General features: G+C 37.8%; 1 protein-coding gene across 4 annotated transcripts in view; it reads left to right on the top strand.

Moving 5' to 3' along the window:
• The window catches only part of LOC150076627 (uncharacterized), a 404,400-nt gene that overhangs the window by 333,566 nt on the left and 43,743 nt on the right, over positions 1-27,091 (top strand). For all 4 annotated transcript variants that reach the window (XM_090386197.1, XM_090386196.1, XM_090386195.1 and 1 more), the window contains 2 exons: positions 986-1,054; positions 18,625-18,754. In XM_090386197.1, coding sequence (XP_090242323.1) covers positions 986-1,054; positions 18,625-18,754 — 199 coding nt within the window. The remainder of the gene's footprint in view (positions 1-985; positions 1,055-18,624; positions 18,755-27,091) is intronic.

The following is a 27,091-nucleotide window of genomic DNA, read 5'->3' as shown; positions in this document are numbered from 1 at the left end:
TGCTATCCATGTGCTTTGTTTAACCATTTTTTTTTTTTTTTTTTTTATGTAAATGTCAATTTCTTTTCTTTTTTTTTAAATTTATTTATTTAAATTCCAAGCTCAACTTAAACTAAAATGCCCGTCATCATTGTGCAAATGTTGTTGTTAGCATTAGTTGAGGCTTATGAGGCAAGAAAGCAAGCTTATACAGCATCAGCAGCAAAAAAAAAAAAAAAAAAAACCTTCATTTCACCTATCCATTTGGTCCAAAACTTTGTCTGGTTCAGGCTTAAATTTATTTAAGCTATCAACTTCCACCACAGATAGAAGTTTGCCTTTAGCCAGTGATCAACCACCCACTGGCTAAAGGCAAACTTCCACACATCTATTCTACAACTGTCTTTCCTCAATTTGAATCTATGCGCCCCTCAGGTTCATAATCTGAGAAAGCGGAAGAATTCCATCAGCATTGAGCCTGCTCAAACCATTCAAGGCGTTATCACCTTGGAGGCGCCTAGTCTCCAGATGCTGCAACTTGCAGAACTTAAGCCTCTCTTGGCAAGAGCACCCCTTTGTTCTTTTCACCAATCTTGTTGCCTGTCTCTGTACTCATTCTAGCAACTCTACATCCTTCCTAAAATGAGGCCTACAGACCTGTACACAGTACTCAATTTGTGGCCTGGCCATTTCCTTATAGAAAGGAATAATCACCTCCTTGTCTCTGCTAGCAAAATTCCTATATATATATCATTGATAAGACTTCATGGTCTGCACTGCTCAGAGAACTTCATATCTGACTGCACAATTACCCCCCAGGTCTTTTTCATTCTCCACTTCCCTGAGTGTAGTACCATGCAGTTGGTATGTTTCTTTTAATAAGAGTCTTAATGATGAGCATAGTTTAATCCTGATTTCATATTTAAATAGAACAGTTGTAAAATGTTTATCTGATTTCGTGCAAGTAATGAATGCTCTTTGTTATCTTAATTATTTATTTTTGCAGGTGCAGTGTGTTCGTGACAGTTTTACAGTTCATGTTTATGAAACACATGCAAGAATTGCACTTGAAAAGGTAAAATTCATTTATTAGTTATTTTTTGTATTTAATCGTGCAAATTCAACTTATGTACTGTTTCCTTGCATTTGTTCTACTTTGCATAAATGCCAGCTCTTAATTTACCACAGAAAATGCATCTCTTTTGACCCTTCTCAATCTCACCATTGTAGTATAATTTGAGAGAGAGTTTCTCCATTGTTTTTTTTTTTTTTTTTGCAAAAACTCAGTTTTTCTCCATCTTTCTTTTTATAGAAAAAAATTACCATTAACATGATTACACAAACTAATACACAATTAGTAAAAAAAAATCCCTTTTAAAAAAACTTGATTTATGCATGCATATATGTTCTAAAACAAGAGTATCAAACTGGGATTCAGTCATTCAGAACCTTGTGGTTCCTAATGACATAAAGCACTTTTTATTCAATATGCAATTTGGATAAACTGTTATACATGTGTTATATCTGGACAACTTACTGAACATGTGGGACAGGTCACAACTTGCTACAGTGAAGCAATTTCAAGATACAATGTCAATCCCTGAAGGTTTTGTTTATACCTCATATATATATACAAAGGGTACTAGGAAAGTTTTGCAATACAGCTTTGTTTATTTAATTTTTTCAAAGTAATTTCCTCTACATTCAATACACCTCTCCATCCTCCGAAACCAATCTTTAAACCAGTTCTGCCAAGTTTCACTAGGGAGTAAAGCACGCTCGTTGTCCCAAGCCCGTAGAAGGTCCTCATCACTGGAAAACCGCCTCCCTTTTAGCTTCATTTTCACATGCGGGAACAGTGCAAAGTTACAGGGAGCAAGGTCTGGACTGTAGTGAGGGTGCTCGAGAAGTTTCAGTCCTGTCGTGGTCAAATATTCGGTGCAGGCTTTGGCGCGGTCAGCTGGAGCATTATCGTGATGGAGGTACCAGGTGTCCATTCTTGACTTTGGCCGCAGGTTCTTCATAGATCCAATGACTTTAGGCAGGTATTGTTCAGTATACCACTTAGCTGTGACTGTCTTCTGCGTGTCCAAAACGACACGTTCCACAATTCCACTCGATTTGAAAAATACAGCTATCATTTTCTTCTTTACAGATCGGGATTTTCTGACAATTATGGGTGTGTCGTCATCATCAAAGACCCAAACTTTGTTTTGAGCCTTGGTCGGCAGATCGTAATAGTACAGCCAAGTCTCGTCACCTGTCACGATGTTGTTCACATACCGAGATTGTCCCTTATCAACTTTTTTAACATCTCCCGGCACCAAGTCACATGTCGTGTCATCTGCTCTTCAGTCAGTTGATGCGGCACCCAGCGAGAACAAAGTTTCTTCACGTGCAAATGATCTTGCAGAATCGAACGAATTGCTGGCGCATTTAGGCCCAAAGTATCCTCTATCTGTTGGTAGGTCACTCACCTGTTTTCGTCAAGCATTTTCCTCACAGCAGTAACGTTTTCCTCCGTAACTGATGTTCGTGGCCTTCCCGGCCTCTCAGAATCCTCCAGAGTGAAATTTCCCCTTTGGAATTCTCTATACCACCTGAATATCGTTGTACGATGTGGACAATCATCATCTAGTGCAAGAGTCATTTCTTCTAAGCACTGGTCTATGGTTAAACCACGCACGAAATTATACAGCAAAACTGTCCTTATCACATTTCGTGACCACGATGCCATCGCAAGCACTTTACACTCTCACTACTAATGAATAACTGAGCCCATCGACTTGGTGCGGCGGCTACTATGCACGTATGAACATGTCTCAACATGCAGCAACAAGCAGCTTCCTATGATTCATTGTTGCGTCATATTGCAAAACTTTCCTAGTACCCTTTGTATATATATATATATATATTTTTTTTTTTTTTTTTTTATGTAAACCCCAAACATGAGAGGTATTAAAACCTATAGTACCTAGTACCGTGCTTGGGTTGGAAGTTGAGAAAACGAAAGAAGATATTTGTTGACATTGGACTTTAATTTTTGTAGACTAATTTTCAAGAAATATGTACAAAATTTGTATGAAAGAAAGTTGTTCCAAAAAATGGCAGTTGATATGCTATTCATAGAATTTTTTTTTTTTCTTAAAGAAAAACTTTTCAAGTGGTACCAACAAATGTGTACATGTAATTTGCCAATATCAGGTCTGCTTTTGCAAGAAAAGGCAAATTATCTAGCTCAGCAACATGGGATTAGCAACTTCAAATGCAGCAGTGGCTCGCTCCAAAGATTTAAAGACAGGAATAACTTTGATTTGCAAAATGTTTGCAGTGAGTCTGGATTAGTTGACAAAAAAAAAAGGCTACAGACTGGTTGTGTTCTGTATGGTCCCTCCTTGAAAAACATGAGGCAAAGAATATTTTTAATCTTGACGAGACAGGTTTATTTTATAATTTGCTGTTCGAGGAGAGTCTTGTCATGGTGGAAAATTAAGTAAACAAAAACCTCGTTGTTCTAATATGCTGCAATTCAGATGGCAGTACAAAACTACACCCAGTCGTGATTAGTAAGTTTTCCAAGCCAAAATGTTTTAAAGCAGTTAACCAACTTCCCTGTGATTATGAGGCCAATAGAAGTGCTTGGCTTACGCTCAAAATTTTTCAGTTTCAGTTATCAAAATTGGATAGAAGGGTGGCTTCAAAAAAAAGGAACATTTTGATGATTTTAGACTGTTTTACAGCATATTTTGCCGAGATACTTAAGTCGACAAATATACGGCTGTTGTTTTTACCTCCTCAATACCACAGTTTAATGCAACCACTGGATCAAGGCATTATTTATAACCTTAAGAGAGTATATAGAGCCTGCCTGATAAGGTATTTGATCCGCAACATAGAAGGAGGGAACAATTTGCAGCCAAATTGGAATGTCTTGGATGCTATCCCTAATCTTGGCTTGGAAAAGTATTACATCAAGTGGTAATAATCAATTGCTTCAGAAAGAGAGTGGCTTTGGAGAGAACATCATCGAAAAACATGGTCCAGCAGACGAATGTGATAGCAACAGTGAAGAATGGAGGAATTTGAAGGAGCATATGGATTTGTTGGCAAATTTGAAGAGTTTGTGACGGTGGATGAAGTTGCTACCACTGCAATGCCAACACCACAAGAGGTGCTTGGTACCAAACAAAATGATGATGTTTTTGTTACCAGCGACAGCAAAAGTGAAGAAGCATGCACACTGCCATCTAAAAAAAGATGCCCAAAATGCATTGAACGTAATAGAGAATGTGTTAGCCTGCAGTAACGTTGATAAAGAAACAACTATTGCATTTGATAATGTCTGTGCTGTAATTAAAAATGCATATAGGACTAAAACTGTGCAAACATTGGATTCTTTCTTTAAATTAGATTAATTTATTAAAAAGTTAATGGTGTGTATGTCTCCTTTTATATTAAAATTGTAATTCTTTTTACTGTGATACTAAAATATTGTATATATCAAAATATATACTGTACAATATTTCCATTTCCATTAATATTGCTTTTCTCTTAGTTTATCTTACAAATAAAATAAAATCTTTAAAAAATACATTATTCCTATTACTGTATTGTTAGACAAAGCTTTTGTTTTTATTTTATTTTATTATTTTATCTTATTAATTTATTTTTGAGATTATTATTATTATTAGATATACAGTATGTACCAAAAAAAAAAAAAAATTGACACTTTTGGGGGACCTCATTATTACAAAACGTGAAAATTTAGGTCCCTTGAACTTTGTATTAATGAGATTCCACTGTAATAATTAGGCGCCTCCGTGGGCAGGAGCAGTAGTGCGTACGCACGCTTCTTGATTAGACAGAGATTTGAGCCCGTGACACCAAATATGGAGGATGCGGAAGGTCAGGGAATGACCACCGCACATATCCCCAGCCAGGATAAAGAGTTGAGGGTTGGCATCAGAAAGGGCATCCAGCCGTAAAAATTGCATGCCAAAACAATAAATAAAAAAAAAAAATGCTGACCCCATATATAATGGGAAAAAGCGAGGACAAAAAAATATATATAGTTAGTTAGACGGGTTGGAAAACTGCTAGCTTTGAGGGGGAGGATGTGCAGAGTAACAGATTAAAAATGGTCTCAGACAGAGATGAAAGTGATTCTTGCACTGCATAGATAAGAGTAAGAACAGGTGTGTGTATACTTGCATGTACACCAATGCTAGGAATATACACATGTGTAGTAAATAAATTTGATGAATTTGAAGTGCTGGTCAAGACATCAAAGGCAGATATTGTTAGGATATCAGAGACATGGTGTCACACAGATATAAGCTGTTCAGAATTGGAATTTGGGGAATACAATGTGTACAGAAAGGACAGATGAGGTAGCAATGGAGGAGAGATTATGCAGTCAGTTAAGAAACACAAAATCTAAGGACGTGCATCCAGTTGACGTAGATAGACAGTGCAATGTTGAGTCAGTTTTTTGTGACATAATCATTGATAAAATAAAAATTGGTAGGGGTGATATAGACCAAATCTCTGATGAGTACAACAAAAAATTGTACAGAGAAATAAAGTGAGCCCTTAAATCAGAATGTCTTAAAATGGGGGAATTTAACTTCCCAGATATTAACTGGAACTTGTGGTTTGGTCACTTGCACACTAGCAAGATGTTTGTGGGTTTATTGAATAATTGTTTTCTACAGCTGTATGGTTGAGAGGCAACCAGAGAGAGTAATACTCTTGATCTGATTATCCACAATGATTATTCGTGCATTAAAAATTTGCAGATAAAGGAATCACTAGGTAGTAGTGATCACAGTGTACTGATGTGGGACTTAAAGATGTCACTACCATCGAGGGTAAAGCAAAGGATTTTTTTCTCTTGTAAAGGTGACTACAGTGATCCCAGACAGTTTTTAAATTCTATACATGGGACCAACAGAAAATTCTAAATGGGAAGGAATTAATCTTGAAAGCTACTAGGCTTTTCATTCCAACTAAGAAATACTGTTCAAAGTTTAGGCCTAAATGGGTGTCAGATGAACTGAGACTTGTGGCAAAGAAGAAAAATGCATGTGTTACATATAAATTATCAAGTGATACAAAAGTCTGTGGTAGAAGCTAGTGTGTAATCAAGTCACAAAAAAGGTTAGGCAAGAAAAGGCAGATTACGAGGAATCTTTGGCAAAGGATGCAAGAAAAACAGCAAAGACTTCTTTACCTATATAAACTAGAAGGAAGGAGATGAATCTGATTGGTCCACTTGATATAGATGGTTCTACCATTGATGATCCTGCTCAGAAGCTGACAAACTGTATTTTGCATCTACATCCACATGTGAGCAATTCTGTAAGGAAGTGGAGGCCAGAAGCTTATTAAACTAACAGGGAGCTAAATGATTTTGTAATAACTAAGATCAAAGTGGAGGAGAAATTTTTTAAGTTAAACATAAGAAAGGCACCTGGGGTGGATGGGATCTATCCAGTTATATTAGGGGAGGTGGAAAATCAAGTAAGCAAACCTTAGCCATAATTATAAGAGCATCCTTGGACTTATTGGAGGTCTGCACAGACTGGAGATGTGCAAATGTACCCAATTCACAAACTTGGATCAAAGGGTGACACCGAGTAATTACTGACCTGTTATTTTAACTTTTGTTCCAGGGAAAATAATGAGGTCACTGGTTAACGAATTATTGCAGGGTCATCTAGACCAGACTGCAGTAATAATTCAGGCCAGGCATGAGTTTGTTAAGGGGAAGTCTTGTCTGCCCTATTTCATTGAATAAATGATGTGATCACCAAGGAAATGGAAGCAAAAAAATTAATTTTGATATCATATACTTGGATTTTAGGAAAGCCTTTGGCATTAAGGGTAAGTTGCTACAATGAATAAAAGGATGGTCGAGTGGGAGAAGACAGAATGGTAATCAATGGACACTGCTCTTCGTGAAGTCCCTCAGGCTTCAGTGTTGTGCCCATTTTTGTTTTCTGTATTTATTAATGATATTGATGAAGGTATATCAGGCTTAATGTCCAAGTTTCCAGATGATACAAAGATTGGCAGTGTTGTTAATGACAGTATGCTACTGCAGTAGGATTTAGAAAAGTTGAGCAGATGGGCTGAGAGGTGGCAACTGAAGTTTAACATTGACAAAATTGAGTAGAAGTAACTCCAGGGAAATGTAACAATTGTGAGGCACTACACTCAGGGTGATAGAGAATGAAAAATATCTGGGGATAATTCTGCAGTCGGATATGAAGTTTTCTGAGCAGTGCAGACAGGTTGCTAGAGTAGGTCATGGGGTCTTTTCAATGATATATAGGAATTTTTCTATTAGGGAAAAGGAGGTGATTATCTCTTTGTATAAGGCAGTGGTCAGGCCATGCCTTGAGTACTGCGTACAGGTCTGGGGGCCTCATTTTAGGATGTAGTTTCTAGAATGAGTACAGAGAAGGTCAACAAGATTGGAGAGGGGAACGAAGCGATCCTTTTACCAAGGAAGGCTTAAGTTTTGCAAATTGCAGTGTCTGGAGACTAGTCATCTTCGAGGTGATCTGATTGAGTTGTATAAGGCCTTGAATGGGTTGAGCAAGCTTACTGCTGGTGGGAATCTTCCTGTTGCTCAGATTATGAACCTGAGGGGCATAAATTCAAAAGGAGAGAAGAATAGTTGTATAATAGATGTGTGGAAATTTGTCTTTAGCCAGTGGATAGTTGATTACTATAAGAAACTTCCATCTGTTGTTGTGGAATTTGATAGATTAAATAAATTCAAGGAAGAAATAGACAAAGTTTTGGACCAAGTGGATGGGTGAAATTGGAAGGGGGTTTTTTCCCCCCTGCTGTATAAGCTTGCTTTCTTGCATCATACGCCTCTGTTAATGCTAATTCAGCCAAAAAATAAACCTCAGTTCACCCATCTGTACTCTCCAAGAATTTGTCTACTACTTCCTTGAATTAATTCAGCCCGTACACTTCCACAACAACAGATGGAAGCTTGTTCCAACAGTCAACCACCTGCTTACTGAAGGCAAACTTCCACACATCTGTCTTGCAACCACTCTTCTTCAACTTGGATTTTTGCCCCGTCATGTGTAATCAGCAAGTGGAAGAATGCCGTTAACATTCAGCTTACATAATCCATTCAAGGCTTTAAACAAATCAATTAAATCTCACTGCAATCGCCTAGTCTCAAGACTGCAACTTGAAGAACTGAAGCCTTCTTTGTAACAGTACCCTTTTGTTCCTTTCACTAGTCTGGTTGGTCTTCTTTTCACCCATACTAGCATATCTACATCCTTCCTAAGTGAAGCCTTACATGCTAATGCACCATAAAACCCTTAAACAACCATCCTAAAGTGAGGCCTCCAGACCTGTGTACAATACTCAAGATGCTAGCTAACCTTATGCAAAGGGATAATCACCTCCTTATCACTTCTAGCAAAGTTTCTGGATTTTACTGAACTGTGTATGGTACTCTCCTGAGTGTAGTGCCACGCAGTTGATAAGTTACTCTGCGGTTACTGTACCTTGCATTTGTCAATGTTAAACTTCATCCACCATTTCTCAGCCCTTTGACCTAGTTTTCCTAGATCTTGTTGCAGTAGATCGCCCTGATTATTGTTGTTAACCACCATGCCAACCTTTGTATCATCTGAAAACTTAGACATTAAGGCTGATATACCATCATCAAAACATTGATAAATATTGAAAACAAAAATGGACCAGCACTGAATCCCAGGGAACTCCACTAATAACATTAGTCTATGAAGAGCAGTGCCCATTGATAACTGCTGTCTGTCTTCTTCCACTTAACCATCCCTTTATCCATAGCAGTATTTGCCCTTAATGCCACATTACTGCAATCTGTATTGCAGTCTTTTATGTGCAACAGTATCAAAAGCCCACCAGAAATCCAAGTATATAATGTCAAAATTATAATAAAATTATTTTTTGCATTCACTTCCTTGGTCTGCATCATTGTACCCTGTCAGATTGGTTAGACAAGGCTGCCCTTAACAAATCTAGGCTGTGATTGCAGTAGTATAATTGTGTGCTTGTCCAGGAGCACCTGCATTAATTCTTTAACCAGTAAATCCATTATTTTCCCTGGAACAGATCTTAATCAGTAATTATTCATGTTACCTTTTGTGATTCCCCTTTATGAATTGAGGTTACATTAGCCTCATAGTCTGTAGTCCATAGGAAACCCCCTGAAACAAAGGATGTTCTCATAATTATGGTTATGGGTTTGCTTATCACCTTTGCTGCCTCCCTTAATATAATGAGATAGATTCCATCCAACCCAGATGCCTTTTTTTTTTTTTTTTTAATGTCCATATTCAACAATTTCTCTTCCACTTTCCTTTCAGTTATCACAAAGTCATTTAGCTCCTTATTGGAGTCTGATAAACTTCTGGCATCCCTTTCCTTAAAGAATTCTTTAAGTGTGAATGTTGTTAATTATCATGTGTTCATTTTATATAGAAGAAAAAAATCATCAATGAAGGTAAGATATTAGAGCTGGAAAAGGAATTTAAAAATATGAATTGGAATATCATTGGCTTGGCTGAAACAACAAGAAGAAATGAATTACTTGCAAGTTTATCAAGTGGAAATCTGCTGTATACCAATGGAAACAGTGAAAAGAGTGATGTAGTTGTTTCTGGTCCATAAAGATATTAAAAATAACATCTTGGAATTCAAAAGTACATCACAAAGGGTACTCAGGATTTCTAAGAGGTACAAACTAAAGCTTACAATGATATATGCACCAACATCGAGGCATGATGATGAAGAGGTTGAAGAAATGTTCACCGAAAGTGAGAGACTTTTGGATAGCCAGAAAACTCACTACAACATCATTATGGGGGACTTAAATGCTGAGGATAGAAACAAAACAGCACAGAAATGGAATCTATAGAAAATTTTGGAATTGATGAAAGAGGTGAAAGACTTGTGAAATTCAGAATCTCAAGGAATGTCAGTAATGAACACTTTCTTTCTAGAAAAGGGTGAACGGACATTGGACATGGAAGAGCCCAAATGGATTAGCAACTAATGAAATTGACTTCATCCTCACTAATGGATGATATATTGTGAAAATTGTTACCGTCTTGAACAAGGTAAATGTTGGAAGTGATCACAGAATGGTGAGATGCACACTTGATATAAATGTAAGGAAAAAAAAGAAAAAAAGTTGACTCTGGTAAATAATACAAAGGTCTTAGATCATAGAAGAGGAGAAAAAGCAGTATGTACTTGAACTTAGGAACAAGTTTGAGCTTCTGCAAACCTTTCAGGATCAGGATATCGACGAGGAATACAAAAATTTTCTGAAAGTGATAAAGCCCAAGAAACCTATAGGTAAAAAGAAATCCAAAGGATGGGGGGGGATATAGTCAAGAAATACTTGTCATAATGAATTGAAGACCAGAATGAAGAGCAAAATGAACACTGACAAGGACAATATACTGAGTTATGCCACGCCATTAGAAAGAGACTCAGAGAGGACATAAGAAGAGGAAGATTTAATACAAGAAAAGTAGAACAGGCATTAAGGGATAGCAAATTAGCAGTAATACACAAATGATGCTGAATATGAAGAATAGTGATGGTGTACTTATAAATAGAAGAAGACTACTATAAAGTATTATATAAGGAGCTCAGGAATGATGCCATCAGTGGGGAAGGTGGATCACAAAAATTAGTGAAACTTACAAAATACCTGATATTCTTCCTGATGAGGTAGAACATGCATTGAAGAAAATGAAGAATCAGAAAGCCCCAGGTGAAGATGAAGTTACTGCATGGTTGTTAAAATTAGGCAGAAGTGACATGACACAGAAACTTGTAAGACTCTTCACAAAATACATTAGGAAAGACAATGCCTAAGGAGTAGAATAATGCAATCATTATTTTTCTGCATAAGTATTAGTATTAGTAATGGCCATAATGTTCAAGGAAGCTTAAGGCTTATGGTACACCAGCCAAAAAAAAAAAAAAGTATATAAAATAAAAGGAAAGGAAAGGAAATAAACAACCTATGCATTTCCCTCTTCCCGTAGGTAGCTATCCAGCTGACCTTTGAATTTCCCCAAACTGTCAACCCCAACCACCCATGTAGGTAACTTATTCTGGTAATTTATGACCACTGGGTAAAACAAAACTTCTTGCAATCCAGTCTAAACTTCTCTCCCTCTAATTTGAATTTATAGCCCCTAGTTCTAGAATCATTTAAAACCATGTGAATTTTGTCCTCATTCATTTTACTTCACTCAAAGCCTTAAACACCTCAATCAAGTCTGTTCTAAGGTGCCTAGTTTCCAAGCTGTGTAACCCACATATTCAAAATTACATTTTATTTTATTGTTATTTATTTATTATTATTATTTTGGCTGGTTCGGCATAAGCCATAGGCTTCCTTGCACTGTGTGGCCATTGCTAATACTAAACAGAAAAAAAATACTAAAGCCTTTCCTCGTGTAGAAGCCCTTTTGCCTATCTTACCAAGTGAGTTACCCATTTCTGGACCCTTTCCAGAAGCTCAATTTTTCTTTTTATTGCAGTCTCCACACTTGAACAGATTAGTCCAAGTGTGGTCTAACAACAGCCTTAGGTCCTTGAGGTTGTCACAGACATTCTCTCAGATATGCCAGACAAGCTGTACTTGCAACCTGGGAGTCTAAAACGCTGATGGAACTGATATTCGGGTGAAACTCAAGTAAGTGGACCCAATTTCGGCAAAGTCCGGACGGTCTATGACAGCCAAATCCTCTGCTTGCACCTTCACGATGGTGGGACTGTTAGTAATCCTGGGTATAACCTCCATGCACAAGTACATGGTGGGTGACCACCCAGGTGTGAACCAACGTAAGCAGGGGTCGAGGTGTGGCGCCCACACCACATGGAGGAACGCCACCCCTCTGTTACCAGGCAGTACTAGGTGGTAGATGACTTTCATCAACCGGTGAAATACCACCACTTTGCTTATTGGAGCTTGAAGTGGCGGAACCCATGTTTAGTCTGTAGAGCTAAGTTCCGGTCAACCCTTCCCTGTCTCGTCCATCATGCAGTATGATTGATGACTTTTGAGGTTATGATAAATGTCGTGGCAAGATCCAATATTCCTTACATTTTGAGGGTACAGCTCTAAAACGGCGTTCGCAGGCCGGCCGCTAGTTAGTACACCGGACCGAACCTATTGGTAACTCTCTAGGAGGCTTTCGGATCAGCTAGTGTATAATCTTGCTACCTCACCTCTGCCAGATAGTGACTGGAGGGAGTCCGAGTAGTGTGTATGCGGGGAGCATTGTCAAGGCCATGTTATGTCAAGGATCTGGGTATATTCTTACCACATGTACGCCATATCCAAAAATTTTATTACATCATACAGCATGTCCCACCCACTTTTTCTTACTATTGAATACACCATGAATTGTCAAACTAATAAAGCAAGCTTATCTGCGAAAAGATCTAAACCTCCCAAGGACTTCCTAATTCATTTCACAAATTTACCTGGTGTCAATTCTAATCACAACGATGTTCCACTTGCAGTCTGCCAAACCCCATGTACTTTTTCTGACAGAATCTCAGTTATCGGTTGATTCAACTACTGCTCATCTCAGATGCCCAAATTTTTTGCTGTATGATTCCTTTCGCCTCAAAGGTGGTACTTGTGCATATGTCCGTTCTGATATTCCCTGTCAGAGACTTGGCAATCTGGAATCTCCTCTCTTTGATCTTCTCTGGCTTAAAATCTCTCTACCTCATTGTGTCAAATTCATCTGTTGTCTCTACCATTCTCCCAACTCCACTAATCACTTGGAGTTCTTTGACTTCCTCTCTTTGCAACTTGACTTTCTCCAGTCCAACTTTCCTAACAGTGAGGTAATTTTTCTTGGTGATTTTAATGTTCACAACTCCAGCTGGCTTCCGTTTTCTAGTCACACTGACCCAGCAGGTCGAGATGCTGAGGCTTTTGCAATTACTAATGACCTAGCACATATTGTTCATTTACCTACAAGAATACCGGACAATCCTAATCATACAGCCAATACGCTTGATCTTTTTCTCACAAACAACCCTTCTAAATACACAGTCGAAGTGAGAGGTCCTTTAGGCACTTCAGATCACAACTTGGTGATTGTCTGTTGGTGTTTTCGTTTTAATTTCTGGAGAGTATCATACTGTAGTGTTCTACGTACTATATTGAGGTAAACTCCTCTTATTATTTTACAAGTACATAATAAAAACTACTTTAGTAGTGTGAAGGGCATTATTTTTTCTGTATGGCATTTTATCTGTATCTCATATTGTGCTCTTCCTTCACATCGAGTTGCCATGTATTGCACTACCTCCAATAAGTAATGCTTCACTAAAAGAGAAGACTATTCGAGGTAGTGCAATATATGGCAACTTGCAAAGGAAGAGCACAATATGAGATACAGATAAAATGTTGCCCTTCACACTACTAACGCAGTTTTTTATTTAAGAGTTGTCTATGGTGTGTTTACACCAATATTAAAGAGATTATTATACTCTTAAAGATAGGATGCCTCGTTGCATTTAATTTTACTTAAATATGTACAAGTACTTAATAACCATTACTACTGTATATAATATCAGTGTAGATACACCATATCTACTCATCCTTCACTTGCGATACCAGGGTACCTGCCCACCCACCGATGAAAAGCCAGCTAGCTTTGAAACAGTGCTGTCTGGATGGTGGTGCCCACCGAGAATAAGCAACAATAGTCTTCTCTATTAGTGAGGCGTTACTTATTCGAGGTAGTGCAATACATGGGCAACTCGTGAAGGATGAGCACAATATGAGATACAGATGAAATGATGTCTTTCACACTACTACCATAGTTTTTCTTTAGGAGTTGTCTGTGCTGTATTTTATCAACACCAATATTATATAGATATAGAATCTTAAACTCTTAAAATATTATGCCTAGTTCCATTTTGTTGGTCCTTGAGGTTGTCAGAGACATTCTCTCAGATATGCCAGACAAGCTGTACTTGCTACCTGGGAGTCTAAAACGCTGATGGAACTGATATTCGGGTGACACTCAAATCAAGTGGACCCAATTTCGGCGAACTCCAGATGGACTGCGACAGCCAGATCCTCTGCTTGCACCTTCACGATGGTGGGACTATTAGTAATCCTGGGTATAACCTCCATGCACAAGTACATGGTGGGTGACCACCCAGGTGTGAACCAACGTAAGCAGGGGTCGATGTGTGGCACCCACACCACATGGAGGAATGCCGCCCCTCTATATTACCAGGCAGTACTAGGTGGTAGATGACTCTCATCAACCAGTGAAATACCACCACTTTGCTTATTGCAGGCTTGAAGTGGTGGAACCCATGTTTAATCTCTAGAGCTAAGTTCCGGTCAACCCTTCCCTATATCTTCCATCATGCAGTATGATTGATGACTTTTGAGGTTATAATGAATGTCGTGGAAAGATCCAATATTCCTTACATTTCGAGGGTACAACTCTTAAACGGTGTTCGCAGGCTGGCCGCTAGTTAGTTCACCGGACCGAACCTATTGGTAACTCTCTAGGAGGCTTCCGGATCAGCTAGTGTATAATCTTGCTACCTCTACTGTGCCAGATAGTGACTGGAGGAAGTCCGAGTAGTGTGTATGCGGGGAGCATTGTCGAGCCAATGTTATGTCAAGGATCTGGGTATATTCTTACCACGTGTACGCCATATCCAAAAATTTCATTATTTCATACAGCATGTCCCACCCACTTTTTCTTACTATTGAATACACCATGAATTGTCAAACTAACAGAGCAAGCTTATCTGCGAAAAGATCTAAACCTCCCAAGCACTTCCTAATTCATTTCACAAATATACGTGGTCTCAATTCTAATCTCAACGATGTCCATTTCCACTTGCAGTCTGCCAAACCCCATGTACTTTTTCTGACAATCGCAGTTATCGGTTGATTCAACTACTGCTCATCTCAGATGCCCAAATTATTCGCTGTATGATTCCTTTTGCCTCAAAGGTGGTACTTGTGCATATGTCCGTTCTGATATTTCCTGTGAGAGACTTGGCAATTTGGAATCTCCTCTCTTTGATCTTCTCTGGCTTAAAATCTCTCTACCTCATTGTGTCAAATTAATCTGTTGTCTCTACCGTTCTCCCAACTCCACTAATCACTTGGAGCTCTTTGACTTCCTCTCTTTGCAACTTGATTTTCTCCAGTCCAATTTTCCTAACAGTGAGGTAATTTTTCTTGGTGATTTTAATGTTCACAACTCCAGCTGGCTTCCGTTTTCTAGTCACACCGACCCAGCAGGTCGAGATGCTGAGGCTTTTGCAATTACTAATGACGTAGCACAGATTGTTCATTTACCTACAAGAGCACCAGACAATCCGAATCATACAGCCAATACGCTTGATCTTTTTCTCACAAACAGCCCTTCTAAGTACACGGTCGAAGTGAGAGGTCCTTTAGGCACTTCAGATCACAACTTGGTGATTGTCTCTTCTCCAATGGAACCCTTATCTCATGGCTATTCCCAACCTCGTGTTGTTTGGCATTACAAGAATGCATAATGGGATGACCTGCGACGAGACTTCTTTTCTTCTTTTCCTTGGTCGGATTACTGTTTCAAAAGTTCTGATGTCAACGTTTGCTTAGATCGTGTTGGTGAAATTATTCTTGTAGGAATGGAATCCTTTATCCCACACTCCACTTTAAAATCTCGTTCTTTATCTAAACCTTGGTTTTCCAATAAATGTGCTAAGGCTGTTCAAGAGAAGAATGTTGCATATCGTAATTGGCTTGTTTCTAATTCCTCAATTTCTAATTCTTCATTTTCTGCCTACACCACAGCTTGCAACAATTGTAAAGCAGTTATTAATCAGTCCAAACTAGAGTTTGAACAGGCTAAGAGTAGAAAACTTGCTTCTTGCCCTAATGGTAGCAGAGCATTCTGGTCTCTTGCCAAAGCTATTGGCCGCAACTTTTGCCCATCTCTGCTCCCATCTCTGTCCAAAACAGATGATTCTGTTGTCAATTCAGCCAAGGATAAAGCTGACCTGCTAGCATCCCATTTTGCATCCAGCTCATGTATTAATGATCTTGGTAAAACACTTCCCACCATTCCCAACACGCTCCATTCAATGCCTCCTGTGGTCTTCCTCAAAAGGATATCAGAAGAATTTTGATGAATCTTGATGCTAAGAAAGCTCCAGGTCCTGATGGTATTTCTCCACTTGTTCTCAAAATCTGTGCTCCTGAACTTACTCCTATTCTTTGCCGCCTTTTTTCACTTTCTTATTCCAAAGGTGTTTTTCCTTCTGCTTGGAAATTTGCTCATATCCAGCCAGTTCCTAAAAAAACGGTGACAAATCCCTACCATCCAGTTATCATCCCATTGCAATTACTTCTACTCTTTCTAAAGTAATGGAGAAATCAATTAACTGCCAACTGTTAAACTACCTAGAAACCTTCCGTCTGATCAACGATCGCCAGTATGGATTCCGTCAGTGTCGATCCACTGGTGATATTCTTGCTTATGTTACCCCTTTATGGACTAATTAACTGAAAAGTTTCGGTGAAACACAAGTAATTGCTCTTGACATCTCAAAAGCTTTTGATCGTATTTGGCATAAAGGTCTTCTAAACAAGCTTCCATCTTATGGTTTGCCAACTGTTTTTAGTAATTAGTTATCCAGTTTTCTTTCTTATCGCTCACTGAGGGTGATGGTAGATGGCTCTCTGTCTTCTAACTTCTCCACTAATGCCGGTGTCCCCCAAGGTTCGGTTTTTTTCCCGCACTCTTTTCCTTTTGTATATTAATGACCTTCTTCCATTGACTGGAAATCCTATCCATAGTTTTGCCGATGATAGCAAATTGCGTTCCACTTTCCATTTTGAGAAACCTTGTCCTGCTCAATTAGCTTCAACTTCTCGAAAATCTGCTACCAATTCCTTAAATGCCAATCTTCAGGTAATTCTCCAGTGGGGTAAAGACAACTTAGTTGATTTCAACCCTTCTAAAACTCAGTCTTGTCTTATATCTCGCAAAAAGGATTCTTCTTCTCCTATGATTATCTTTAGTGACACTCCGATTTCTAGGCAAAATGATATATCTCTTTTTGGGATTACCCTGATTTCTAATCTCTCTTGGCACAAGCACACTACAAATATTGCTTCTTCTGCATCTAAAAAACTTGGTTTTCTCTTTCGCTCTCGGCGTTACTTTTCTTCCAAACAGCTGCTCACTCTGTATAAATCGCAAATCGTCCAACTTCAAACCCACAGAACCAACTTTTCATCTTCCTCATATATTCATTCATTAAATGCCGTTTTCTGGAACAACCTTCCTTCATACGTATTTCCTGAAAACAGAAGTTCAAGTCCATGTCAACAAATATCTTCTTTCGTCTTCTCAACATCCAACCCAAGCACTGTAATAAGTACTATAGGTTCTAATACCTCTCGTGTTCGGGGTTCACATAAAAAAAAAAATAATAATAATTTAGTTTTATTTAAATAATAAACAACACGAAAATTGTTCTCCATTTTAAGTGGATTCGTTTTAAGTGGAATATTCTGGAACCAATTATCCTCAGATAACGAGTATCCCCTGTATATGTTAAAATAAATAAATATTGAGTTGGTCTTGATACACTGAGGTTGTGTGAAACCCCAGAAAGGTTACAGTTTTTGAGATATTTATACCAGCACACCTGGTGCTGAGTACTGTGCTACATTAAATCACTTAAATTCATCTCTTCCTATGTATGTCTCCACCTGCTGTACATGTTCATACCATGTAGAGCAGTTAGAGACGTACATAGGGAAGGATGGATTTGAGTGACTTAATGTACTCTGCACCAAGTTTGCTGGTATAAGTATCTCAGAAACTGCAATCTTTCTGAGGTTTTCACATGCAGATCTCAGGTGTATCGAGAGTGGTTCAGTAACTAAATAAAATGGTTATCCTGTGCTCAGAAACAACCCATTCATTTGAAAGGCTAATGGAGGCTGACAAAATTTGTGCAGGATAACAGAAAAGTTATGGTCAGTAAAATAACAACCAAATACAAAGAGTTATTTCAGAATACATAATTCATATCTTTTCATTGATGGGGTATTGCAATTGATGACTGTAGTAGATTGCACTCCTGTCAGCAAAAAATAAGAATATAGTTAAAGTGGACTGAGGATCATCAGCACCGGACAGTGGAGGATTAAAAAATATGTTGCTGGTTTGACAAAGTCCGTTTCCTACTGTTTTCCTCTGATTGGAGCACAAGAATGTAACAAAAGGCAGTACAAGTCCAGAGAATGATCATGTCATTTGTTAATAATGCAACCTGTTGGTGGAGATGTAATAGTGTGAGAAGCATTTCCCACACTATTACATCATACTGAAGAGACATTCCATTTCGTGGAAAGGGTATGTGTATGTAATAAAGTGGCCACTTTGTATTTAACCTGTTAGATTTTTCTTAGTTAATTAATGATCTAAACAGGTTTACTAAAGACCTTTACATGAATTGCCTTTACTAAACCCACTTATTAGTAATGTCCTTTTTTTTTTTTTTAAGTTTAATTAATTAATGATCTAATCTTTTGTTTTTCAGGGTGATCATGAGGAATTCAACCAGTGTCAAACACAGCTAAAAGCTCTTTATACTGAAACTGGGGCTGGTAACTGTCTAGAATTTACTGGCTACCGTATCTTATATTATATATTTGCCAAAAATACATTGGGTAGGTCCTGAATGATTTCTTATTCTTTTCATATTCTTAATTTAACATCCATGTCAAATTAATGGATCACAAGATGCCTGAACAAAATTTTTCTTTTAATTAAAATATTTATAAACCATCAATTTATATTGCTAAATTGCACTGTGTGTATAAATTGGTGGAATGGCATAAATTGACTACACTGATGTTTGTATTTTTATATACTAAGCATTCACAGCCAGGTTTTTAAGGTTAGTTCAGGTAATTATTGAAATACACTCAAAGTCCCATTGCAGTAAGGTTTGGGATATCATCAGCCATTTTCAATCCACTGCAGGATGAAGGCCTCTCCAGCAACTTTCCAGTTCCTTCTGTTTTGAGCACTGGCCATCCATTTACTACCTAAAAACTCATGAATTTCATCTATCCATCTCCGCTTTTGTCTTCCAGGTTTTCTTCTAGCTCCTCTTGGGTACCATTCTGTTATTTTCTTAGTCCATCTGTCATCATGTCTTCGAGCTATGTGTTCTGCCCAAGACCATTTTAGTTCTTTAGTTTTGATAAGAATGTCCTTTACTTGAGTTTGCTGCCTAATCCATGTGTTTCTCTTCTTATCTAACAGTCTGATTCCCAATATAATTCGTTCCATTCTTCGCTGTCTAGTTCTCAGCTTCTCTTCCATTCTTTTGGTGAGTGCCCAAGTTTCACTTCCATAAGTCATGGCGGGGAGTATACATTGATTCATTATTTTACGTTTCAGACAAACTGGGATATTGCTCTTCAGTATGTGACTGACTGTATTTCCTGAATGCTATCCATCCAAAATTTATTCTTCTCTTGACTTCCAGCCATTTATCATTATTACAGCTAATAACTTGTCCCAGATAAGTATATGACTCCACCTTTTCAATCATTATTTCCATTTCCGTGGCATACTTGTTCATCATTACTTTTGTTTTAGCCATATTCATCTTTAGTCCAAAATCCTTACTAACTGTGCATAACTGATTAAGATTTTCCTCTAATTCTTTGGGATCGTGGCTTATAACCACAATGTCATCTGGAAATCGTAAATGGTTTAGGTACTCTCCATTCACATTGACTCCTTTCTGCGACCAGTCTAATCTTCTGAAAGCTTCCTCAAGGGCAGCAGTAAACAGCTTCAGAGATATTGTGTCTCCTTGTCGAACTCCTTTCTCGATTTTAAATTTGCTACTGTCTTTGTCTAGTCTAATAAAGGAGGTAGCACTCTCATATATTTTCTTCAAAATCATAATATATGGGGTATCTATGCCTTGTCTTTCCAGTGCCCGAAACACTGCCTTATGCTGTATGGAGTCAAATGCCTTTTCATAATCCACAAATGCCAGGCATAATGGTGTTTTATATTCATTTGCTTTCTCCATTAGCTGTGATATTACGTGAAGGTGATCCATAGTTGAGAATCCTGTCCTGAAGCCAGATTAAAAAGAATACTTGATTCTCATCAAGTATTCTTTTTAATCTGTTAGTAATGACCCTTGTGAACAACTTGTAGATGTGGGATAACAAGCTAATTGGTCTATAATTTCCAATTTCTGATTTATCTCCTTTCTTATGCAGCAAAACTATGATTGCATTATTTCACTGCTTAGGCATCACACCTTTTCTAATGCACTTTGTGAAGAGCCTTGCCAGTTTTTGTGTTATGTCTCTTCCTCCCAATTTTAACAACTCTACAGTAACTTCATCTTCCCCGCGGCTTTCCGATTCTTCATTTTCTTCAATGCATGTTCTACCTCATCAGGAAGAATATCGGGTATGTCATATGTGTTGCTACTTTGCAATCCATCTTCCCCACTGCTGGTATCATTCCCTCGCTCCTTGTATAATTCTCTATAGTAGTCTTCTGCTATTTGAATTATGCCTTCTCTGCTGTTTATAAGTACACCATCGCTGTTCTTCAGTTTCAGTATCATTTGTCTGTCTCTATTACTGCTCATGGCTGCTGATTTAAATCCTTTGTTTTCCCTTAATGCTTGTTCTACTTTTCTTGTGTTAAATCTTCTTATGTCCTCTCTGAGTCTCTTTCTAATGGCTTTGCATAACTCAGTATACTCAATTTTCTCCCTGTCAGTGTTTTTCTTGCTCTTCATTTGTCGTCTTTGGTTCATCACAAGTGTTTCTTGACTAATTTTTTCTTCTTTGGATTTCTGTTTCCCTATAGGTTTCTTGGGCTTTATCACTTTCAGAAAGTTGTAATATTCCTCGTCGATATCTTGGTCCTGATCAGTCTGCAGAAGCTCAAACTTGTTAAGTTCCAGTGCATACTGCTTTTTCTCCTCCTCTGTTATCTCAAAGACCTTTGTATTATTTACTTGAGTCAAGTTTTTTTCCTTTCCTTTCCTTTCCTACATCTATATCAAGTGTACATCTTACCATTCTGTGATCAGTTCCAACATTTACCTTATTCAGGACGGTAACATCATTCACAATATATCTTCTGTTAGTGAGGATGAAGTCGATTTCATTAGTTGTTAATCCATTTGGACTCTTCCATGTCCACTTTCTGTTCACCCTTTTCATGAAAAAAGTGTTCATTACTGACAGTCCTTGAGATTCTGCAAATTCCACAAGTCTTTCACCTCTTATTTCTTTCACCAATTCCAAAATTTCCTATAGTTCCTCTTTCTGCGCTGTTTTGCCTTTTTCCAACTTTATATTGAAGTCCCCCATAATAATAGTGTAGTGGGTTTTCTGCTCATCTAGAAGACTCTCAATTTTGGTGTACATTTCTTCAACCTTTTCATCATCATGGCTCAATGTTGGTGCATAAATCATTATAACCTTTAGCTTGTACCTCTTAGAAATCTTGAGTATTAGTCTTGACACCCTTGGTGATGTACTTTTGAATTCCAAAATGTTGTTTTTAAAATCTTTAGGAAACCCAACTCCACCTTCACTCCTTTCACTGTTTCCATTGGTGTACAGCAGATTTCCACTTGATAAACTTATAAGTGATTCATTTCTTCTTCTTGTTTCAGCCAAACCGATGCTATTCCAATTCACATTTTCTAATTCCTTTTCCAGCTCTAATATCCTATCTTCCCTGATGAGTGATCGTACGTTATAACAGGCCAAGTTCAGTTTCCGTGCATGGCAGCCTGGTCATACCCAGAGATTCTTAGCACCCTCTGCTTCCACTCTGATCCTCTCGCTGCCGTAAGAGGGAGAGTGAAAGCTGCTGGGGACTGAGGGCCATTTGTATTGTTATGCTCTCATATGCTGGAGGGTTTGGTCTTTTCCTCTTCACGCTGATCAGGCATCTTGAAGAGAACCACTCTACACGTTCGTTGCCACCTAAGTGACATAACAGGGCTTACCATCGAGAAGGTGTGCATGAGTGGATTTTAGGGAGGCAGGCCAACCGGACTTCTCCTAAATCTTCTGTAATAGAGAGATATTGGAGCCATCAGTGTTTTAGGCTGAGTGTCTTATAACTCACAGGATACCTGTTCCCCTCTAAGCCCCAGGGGTATGCAGTCTTACATCTATTACCTTAATAATGCAGAGAGTGAGTGAGTGACAGAAATAGTTCCAGTTATTTGGATTATATTTCAAAGCAGGCATTGAACTAATTTGAAAATTGTGAAGGACTGAATTCAACTGCCATCCTTGAGAACCCTTTGTTCCCTCTGGTAAAGGTGGCTGTAGGTCAGTTTTCAAGGCTTGAGCTTATGCTCTCATTATTCAAGGCTAATCTAAATTTATGATATTGTTACAAACAAATGGCAATACCAGAAATGTATACAGTTTTCTAATTATTTAAGTGCCTGCTTGAAATTTGGTATTAGTATTAGCCGTATAGTGGGCAGGAGCAGCAGTGCGTAGCACACGCTTCTTGATTAGACCGGGGTTCGAGCCCGTGACCACCAAATATGGAGGATGCGGAAAGGTCAGGGAATGACCACCGCATATGCCTGGAGCAATGTGGCCTTAGTTGCTAATTCTCCTAAAAACCAAAACAACAACAACAACAGCCGTATAGTATAGTGCAAGGAAACCCAAGGCTTTTGCTGCAACAACCAAAAAAAATAATGAATAATTAAATAACTATTTAGTGTTAATAGTGACAAATGATGCAAGAAGTAAGCTTATATATCATCAGCAAAAAAAAAAACCCTCTTCTAACTTCTCCACTAATGCCGGTGTCCCCCAAGGTCCAGTTCTTTTCCCCACTCTTTTCCTCTTGAATATTAATGGCCTTCTTCCCATATCGCCTGTCCATTCCCCCCACCCTCAACAATTTTTGTTGTTCTTTCTTGAATTTATTCAAATCACATATTAAGATAATTACTATATTTAATACCACATTAAATTAATAATATAGTTTATTAAGCTATTTTCCTAAACTACTATATATTAAAGTGACGTTTCAGGTATCGTACCGATACCCATCATCAGACCATGCTGTTGGGGAACAAAAAATAGAAAGGTTTACAAATTTGAATATATCACAAATATAATTACTATTATTATGAATACAATTGCCATTATTACAATTATCAATATTTTGATTTACAATTTTGCTAATAAACAATTCTAAGTTTGAATTATTGTTACAATATAAACCAGATATTAAATTAATATGTAGGTTAGTGCAAATGCACTAACCTACTTAAAATAGCTATCTAAATTAGTGCTAACTTAGATAGCTATATTAAAATGCATCATTTTAACATAGCTTTCTACCAAAGTAGTTAAATTAATTAAATTGGCATTGTTTTCGTTATATCTCATATTGTGACTGCCTTCACAATGAGTTGCCATGGTATTGTACTACCTCGAATAAATAACACTTCACCAGTGGAGAAGACTATTGTTATTTCTTCTCTCAGCGGATACCACCACCCAGATGGCACTGTTTCAAAGCTTGTTGGCTTCTCTTCGGTGGGTGGGCAAGTACCGTGGTGTTGCAATAGTGACAACCTAGTTATGAAGTATAACTTCACAGTATGAGAGATGCCTGATGGTGCATAGTGATATAGACTATAAAGTATTTAAGGGCAAAGGCCACAGAAGAGAAGCCAACAAGCTTTGAAATGGTGCCATCTGGGTGGTGGTATCCACTGAGAATAAATAACAATAGTCTTCTCCACTGTTGAAGTGTTATTTATTCGAGGTAGTACAATACCATGGCAACTCGTGAAGGCAGTCACAATATAAGATATAACCAAAACAATGCCAATTTAATTAAGTTAACTACTTTGGTAGATAGCTATGTTAAAATGATGCATTTGCACTAACCTACATATTAGTCATTTTACCTCGTAGTATGAGGCCTTTGCCCTGGCGCCTCCGTAGCCAGGTGGGAAGGAGCAGAAGTGCGTAGCACACGCTTCTTGATTAGACCGAGGTTCGAGCCCGTCACCACCAAATACGAAGGATGCGGAAAGGTCAGGGAATGACCACCGCATATTCCCGGAGCAATATGGCCTTAGTTGCTAATGCTCCTAAAATCCAAATAACAAACAAACAAGCCTTTGCCCTTAAATACTTTATAGTCTATTTTAAATTAATTAAATCTTAGGTTAGCTGCTGACAGACTCTTGCCGATGCTTCCAGAAACGTGATGTGCATATAGGCAGGGGTTGCGGCCAGCAGTTAATTTATAGGGGAGGGATTAATTCTAATAGTTAACAGAATTGTGCCAGATTTTCTATCCTGGATGTGGGGTTATTGTGAAGTGGAAGCCTGAGGTGACCTTTGCTCTCGTACTGTGGACATCAGGGTTGGTGTGTATGCTGGTTCTGGTGATCTGGAAGGACTTGTATGTGGGCTACTCCTCTGGACAACTGGCCTATTTTCTTTCCTGTTTTTTTTTTTTTTTTAATTTTTTATTCTATTTTCTTATCAAAAAGATGAAAATATTGTGGGTTTAACTTTACTCACTGCTTTTTATTGATTGCTGAGGCTCTGAATAGTTTTATCTAAAAGGCTTCTTTGAATTTCCTTCTGTTGTTATTGACTATAGAAAAGATTCTAGTGTTATTGAAATCCCAATTATCACCACATTGGAAAGCATGGAGGGCTTGTGTCAGACTTGCTAAAGAACTCTTCCATATTGTACGTCTCTTTGATTCTACAGTGTTGCCGTCTGTATGACTCCCCTATATATGTAGCCACACACCTACAGTCTCTTTTGTAGATAGAATCTCTAGGATTGTCAGGATTTTTGGGCTGTTTTACGATCTGTTTGATAAAAGTTGAAGATACCAAATTTCCTGTCTTGTTTAGTTATTTTAATGCTGACAGATGGTATGTACAGTATACATATGGAGGTTCTTATGTTTGTTATGGAGGTTTTTTGTACTTCCTCGGTTGGGGTTGTGTGATGATCTTGGAGGTGTCTTTTGTGGCTTTGTTGATAATGTCTGGAGTAGTGGTTCTCAAACTTTTTAATGTGAAGACACCCTAAATCCATTATGAAAAATTCCCGGCAGCCCCAGCATCGGGCGCATGGCGCTGGCAGAATATTTTGTAAGGTGGTGCATGTGGAAGGGCAATGAGGGAATTTTTTTCTTTTGAAAAATGAAAATGTTTGGTTTTCTTTTGGTACAGGATTTTTAAACAGAATTTTTTTTATTTAAAAATTGGCCTCATACTGCATTTTACGCACAATTTCTATATCTCTAAGAATAATAAATTGATGAAAAATCTAAATTAAAGAAATAATATTAGATTGTTTTTTCATACTTATTTTAATGTTTTTAGAACAATAAGTACATTTTCTAGTTTATATCCAGAAACTAAAATAATTCAAAATTAAAAAAAAAAAAAAAAAAAATACAAAATTATGTTGAAATTTTATGAAATAAAACTTTAGGAAAAAATGCTTATTACAATAAAAATATATTCTTAAAAAGAACAAAATATAAAACAATTAATGTGAATCATGTGCTTGATACGATTTACATAGTTCGTTTACATTTTGGCGTATTTTAGACAAACATATTTGCATTTCATTTTCAACCGACTTTGGTCTTTCCCTCTTTTTAGTTTTGATATTAACGAGCGTAGAAAACTCCGAGTTGCACAAGTAAGAGGTAGAAAATTGTACAGAACTTGAAGTGTCTGACTCCTATGTAGGGATATTCCTTCTTAATTAATATTCGCCATTGCCGGTCCCAAGCCCGGATGAGAAAGGAGGAAGGGGAGGAGCATACCTCATGTTAAAAAACCCCGGGCTTGGCTGGCTCTGGCCGACGGTATTTGGGATGGGCCCCTGCCTGGGTTACAGGTGAAGATGGAGGATCTACTTCAGCAACAGTGGATTTAGATGGGACCAAGATACTGGTCCCATCTAAATCGTGGACTGTGCAGCAGAGGAATGGCAAGCCGGCTGCATTATCTGCCTTAAACCCTATGGATCTCAGTCTTTATAAGATAGAGTCGTGCTACCGTGTCCGGGGTAACCGACTGTTCCTACCATGGAGAACAGCTGTGAAGAAAGCTACATGGTCAGCCAAAACTCAAATGTATCTCTCAACGCTAAACGTAAGATCGCTTTACAAGCCCAGGAAAATAAAATTGGTAGAAGAAGAATTGAAAAAGATCAAATGGGATGTCCTAGGAATGTCAGAGACACATTGGACAGAAGAAGAAACACTGGATATGGCAGTAGGAAGAATATTTTACTCAGATGAAAAGACAACATACAACATAATAGAAATATCTATTAAATTCAATAATAGAAATTCACCCACACAGCTCAAGAGTGATAAGTTTAAGAATAAAAGGTAAAGAAAAAGGAATCTTCATAAAAATAATCCAGGTATACGGACCCTAGACTCCTCACATGATGATACAGAGACAGCTGCCTTCTATTCAGACCCACAAGAAACCATAGATAACACAAACAAAAAAGATATTTTAACAATAATGGCAGACTTTAACACAAAATTGGAGACTTTTCGACAGACTTCAGCGATGTTATTAGGAAAGTTCAGGATAGGAAATAGAAATGAGCAAGGAAGTTCAAGAACTCTTGAACTTCAGCAAAGAAAATAAACTATTCATCACCAACACACTGTTCTACCACAGATCTCAACATGAGTATACATGGACACCACCAGATGGAAATACAAAAAACTGTATTGACTACATTTTAATAAATAACAGCTGTAAATCATCCATTCAAAATGTTAAACTCTTAGAAGTACAGATTTTGACACCGACCACGAACTGCTAGCAGCAACAATTAAATGGAAATTTAAAAATACAAAGCCAAAGAACGATAGAGCAACATTAAATATATCAAGATTTTAAGAAGACAAAATAAAGGAAATTTATGGGAAAACACTACAAGAAAAATTAAAA

The sequence above is a fragment of the Mastigoproctus giganteus genome, chromosome 12, assembly GCF_048544385.1.
Source record: "Mastigoproctus giganteus isolate SK-2022 chromosome 12, ASM4854438v1, whole genome shotgun sequence".
Lineage (NCBI taxonomy): Eukaryota > Metazoa > Arthropoda > Arachnida > Uropygi > Thelyphonidae > Mastigoproctus > Mastigoproctus giganteus.
The sequence above is the reverse complement of the archived record's forward strand: the minus strand, read 5'-3'. Positions and strand labels throughout refer to the sequence as shown.